The sequence below is a fragment of the Boleophthalmus pectinirostris genome, unplaced genomic scaffold (assembly GCF_026225935.1).
Source record: "Boleophthalmus pectinirostris isolate CB_2022bp ecotype Guang Dong unplaced genomic scaffold, ASM2622593v1 HiC_scaffold_23, whole genome shotgun sequence".
In the NCBI taxonomy this organism is placed as follows: domain Eukaryota; kingdom Metazoa; phylum Chordata; class Actinopteri; order Gobiiformes; family Gobiidae; genus Boleophthalmus; species Boleophthalmus pectinirostris.
Window position 1 is genome coordinate 30,859,272 of NW_026571207.1, and position 4,014 is coordinate 30,863,285.

Consider the following 4,014-nt stretch of genomic DNA (forward strand, 5'->3'; position numbering starts at 1 on the left):
ACCTGCTTGTCTTCATAGAGTTGTGATTGCTTTACTGTAAATCCTACAACAAGAAAAGTTTTGAGGTATTATAAAATGCTTTTTTAAACCTCACTGAGACTTATGGTGCTTATGTACTTGTCTGGGGCCTTTGTTTCCTGGGGAGTTTTTGCTCCTGTTTTTACAGTGGGAGCAGTCTATGTTGCTGAGTCATTTAAACTAGAGTTATTTATTGTCACCAGTTGGTATTAGCTCGCGTCACACCACATGACCAATCCTCTCACATGACAATGCCATTTCTGTATAATTAAATGAAGTTAGCAAAGTTACCCAGTAAAAGATTACTATACACTTTTTAAACTGACCAAACCAAACAAGTCTATACACCTCTTCTGTAAGTTGGGATGCTGTAGCCACAATATTGTAGAGTTAAAGGTCCTGTATAATGCTTAATGGACTCTTGTGAGCTTTAAGACATGTTAGAATGTTGTTACCTCCTCAAAAACATACCCGGAGTTGTAATTTGTTTCATTCACACATCCTTGGTTAATCTTTTATGATTAGTCTGTTTACATTTCCAAAGCTCAAAATACTGTTCAAACTTGTGATGTCATGAAGTGGTAGTTTTCCAGTTAATAGCTATCTTATACTGTTTGTTTAGTAGAGAATAGAGGCAATTTCAGGTCTGAAATACTTAATAATGTTTAAAAACAGTGAAAGACTTCTTGTATTACCACATGATATCACAAGGTAGAGCGGAATGTTTTCAACTTGAGAACACAGCGTGAATATGCAAAACTCAGGTATGTTTTGTGATGAGGAAATATTTTAACAGCTCAGAAAATACTGTACTATGGTCCCTTTAATTGATGTTTTCCAGATAATGAGTTAGTCACATTTTATTATTCATCAAAATATATATCTGCATATATCTGTTGAGGTTTTAGTTATTTTTACAGCTCGTGTATATTTTAAGTGGAATAGAGAATATGATCCTCTTCCATTGTTGAAGATAAGATAAACTTTATTTGTCCCAATGGAGAAATAACTGTGTGTGAAGGCTAACATTGATATTAATTTATGAAAATATCTAATAACTTTATCCTGCACATGCTCCCCTCAAATATAGCTTCAGCAAATACTTCTATGTCCGTCTACTTCTCACTACATTTAAGTGTTAAATAGAGGCTATACAATGAATTACTGCTGTATTATTGTTATATGTTATTGCTGCTGCTGAAAATGAATTTCCTTTGGAATAAATAAAGCATCTATATAGAGAAGAATATTTACTGCCCATTAACTGTCCATTTGGCCACAAGTCTCCCGTGTCATCTTTACAGATTATACAATAAAACAATCGATTCATTACAATACCAAGAGTAAAAACTGTTTATTCATATCCTGTTGAATATGAATAAACAGACATAACTCAGTAGTGTAAGAGATGATTTTCTTCTGAGCTTAAGCTTTACCTCCTCCAACGTACCTAAGTGTTCTGTAATGTTTTGTTTCATTCACAGGTTTGATTAATCCTTTTAGTTTGTCTACATCTCTGAAGCTCAAACCGCTCTGTTCCACCTTATGATGTCACAAAATGGTAGTTTTCCAGTTAACAGCTCCATATGTATGAATAAATGACAAAAACAAAGTGAATAGTGTAAAAGGATTTATTTTCTACAAATCCATAAATAAACACTTTTGAGAATGAGTCCTGCCCATTCATGATCACACGCCACATTCAGCCGCTCCGTGCAAAAAACAGTGAAAAAAAAACAATGACCTTTTGTGGTTTCAACATTCACACTTTTAAATAATAATATAAAAAACACAGAAAAAACATAACATTTCCAGTGTAAGGACTGCTGTAAACATCGTACACAAAGTTTAGTTTAAAGTAGACCTGTCATAATAATTACTACAGCAATCTAGCTCAAGATGTGTATTGTATTAGCACTAGTGGGGGAACATTTTTTTAGTATGTTAATATTTGAATTGTTTAAAAGTATGGTTAATAGCAATATTTTTCTAGCAACAAATCATGGAATTGAACATGTAAATTATCTTGACAGGCCTAGTTGAAATCATGGACAACAGGACTAGCCGAGGAGTACAGCTTCCTTTTAACTAGCCTGTACTCTGGTCTCAGCTTCACAGTTTTACTCTGGTCAAAAATGTGCTTCAGCGGGGGCCAGCCACGCTCTTCCGTTTTGAACCACACGGACAGCTCAAAGGTTGGAGTGACGCTCGGATCGGGAGAGAATGGCGCCCAGGAATTTTGGCCCGTCTTTGGTCTCGACAAAAACTTTGACGAAGGCCCCCCTGGAGTCCGCAGGGTTCGTCAGCGGAGGCTCTGACCACGTCTTGAGACACCTTGGTGGTCATGTGACAGGGGAGCATGAGGGCCTGGCATTGCAAAGCTGAGGATTTGGCCGAGGTCAGGCACAGCTCCAGTTGTGGTATGATGCTGTGCTGCAGGTGGCGCTCTTCCTCCTCTAGAGTGGTATCGAAAGTGCCAGCTGAAAGAGGCAAAAAATATAGATTAGCACTGATTAAATAAGTATACACAATACATTTTACCAACTTAATTACATATATTTGAGGGTTTTGTTTCCTATTTTCTACTACTGGGTCATTTATATTAAAAAGTTATTATATTTCCTTGCTAAATCAATTTTATTTAATGATACAAATTAACATAATACAAATCATGTATTGTTAGTTGTACATTCTTATTATCACTTTACCATTATTATTGAAATATAATTCTCAGTAATTAGATAAAAAAAAAAAATAGATTCAAGTCTTCTCTTCAAAAGTATAGGCTACCCGTTCCTCTTTACTAATAAGCTTGGCGAAAATATTGAAGTTTGACAGCTAAAAGTGTAAAATTTGGGTTTTTAAGTCCTCAAATTTAAATCAAAACTCAATATAATAAAATAAATTCATTAAAACCGTAACAATTAAACAAATGAACATGTCTTGACATGTTGCGTCAGAAACCAATTGTCCTGTGTTGACCCTGCCGCCACAAAAAGTAGTCCCGCAGTTCCATTCATTTTCAGTTTGGCGTAGTGATATTTTTTACAACGAAGTTTAATTTAAAGTATCTCAAACGTGGAATTACGAATCAAAATTGTTACCTAAAGTCAAATGAACGTGTTATAACTGTGTAACTTACATAGAGAGTGGTTGTCAGCATCCTCGTAGCTCTCCACGCTCCCCCGTCGGGCTGAGTGGGCAGGGGGCATCTTGCTGCCGGTGGAAGTCTTCGGGAACAGAAACTTCTCGATCAGGTCAACGACGCCGTTTTCTTCGGGCAGCACCGGGACTCCGTGACCGAAGAGCAAAGCCGTGGTATACACCATACTGATTCCTTTTTGTCGAGCTCCGGTTCCTCCACCAAGCGTTTGTGCAGTAATCTATCCATGAATGAGATGAAGCTGAGACGAGCGGCGCACAGTGCGAGTCTCGGTCTTTTATACCCGCAGGACGCCGGTTGCATCAGCTGACGAGGGCTAAAAACCCAGGCATTTCGATCGGAGGCGGGTTTTAAGCAAGAAACACAACAATTTAACCAGTGTTGGGAAGGTGACTATTAAAATGTATTCCCCTACAGATTACAGATTACATACCCCAAAATGTACTTTTAGTCCTGGTTTAGTCCTGGTTTAGACCTAGTTTAGACCTGGTTTAGTCCTGGTTTAGTCCTGGTTTAGACATGGTTTTAGACCTGGTTTAGGTCTAGTTTAGACCTGTTTTTTGACCTGTTTTAGACCTGGTTTAGTCCTGGTTTAGAGCAGGTTTTAGACCTGGTTTTAGACCTGTTTTAGACCTGGCTTAGATCTAGTTTAGATCTTGTTTAGACCTGGTTTTAGTCCTGGTTTAGATCTAGTTTAGATCTAGTTTAGACCTGGTTTTAGTCCTGGTTTAGACCTGGTTTTAGACCTGGTTTTAATCCTGGTTTAGATCTAGTTTAGACCTGGTTTTAGTCCTGGTTTAGTCCTGTTTTAGACCTGGTTTAGGCCTGGTTTT

General features: G+C 37.5%; 1 protein-coding gene across 1 annotated transcript; it reads right to left on the reverse strand.

Annotated features, from left to right (window-relative positions):
* Window positions 1-1,635: 1,635 nt before the first annotated feature.
* si:ch211-39i2.2 (DNA damage-inducible transcript 4-like protein-like) lies at window positions 1,636-3,449 on the reverse strand. Its single transcript, XM_055159194.1, is given in 4 exon segments — window positions 1,636-2,236; window positions 2,238-2,303; window positions 2,305-2,498; window positions 3,161-3,449. Coding segments are annotated over 4 exon segments (630 nt in total). The 5' UTR covers window positions 3,348-3,449; the 3' UTR covers window positions 1,636-2,053.
* Window positions 3,450-4,014: the final 565 nt, after the last annotated feature.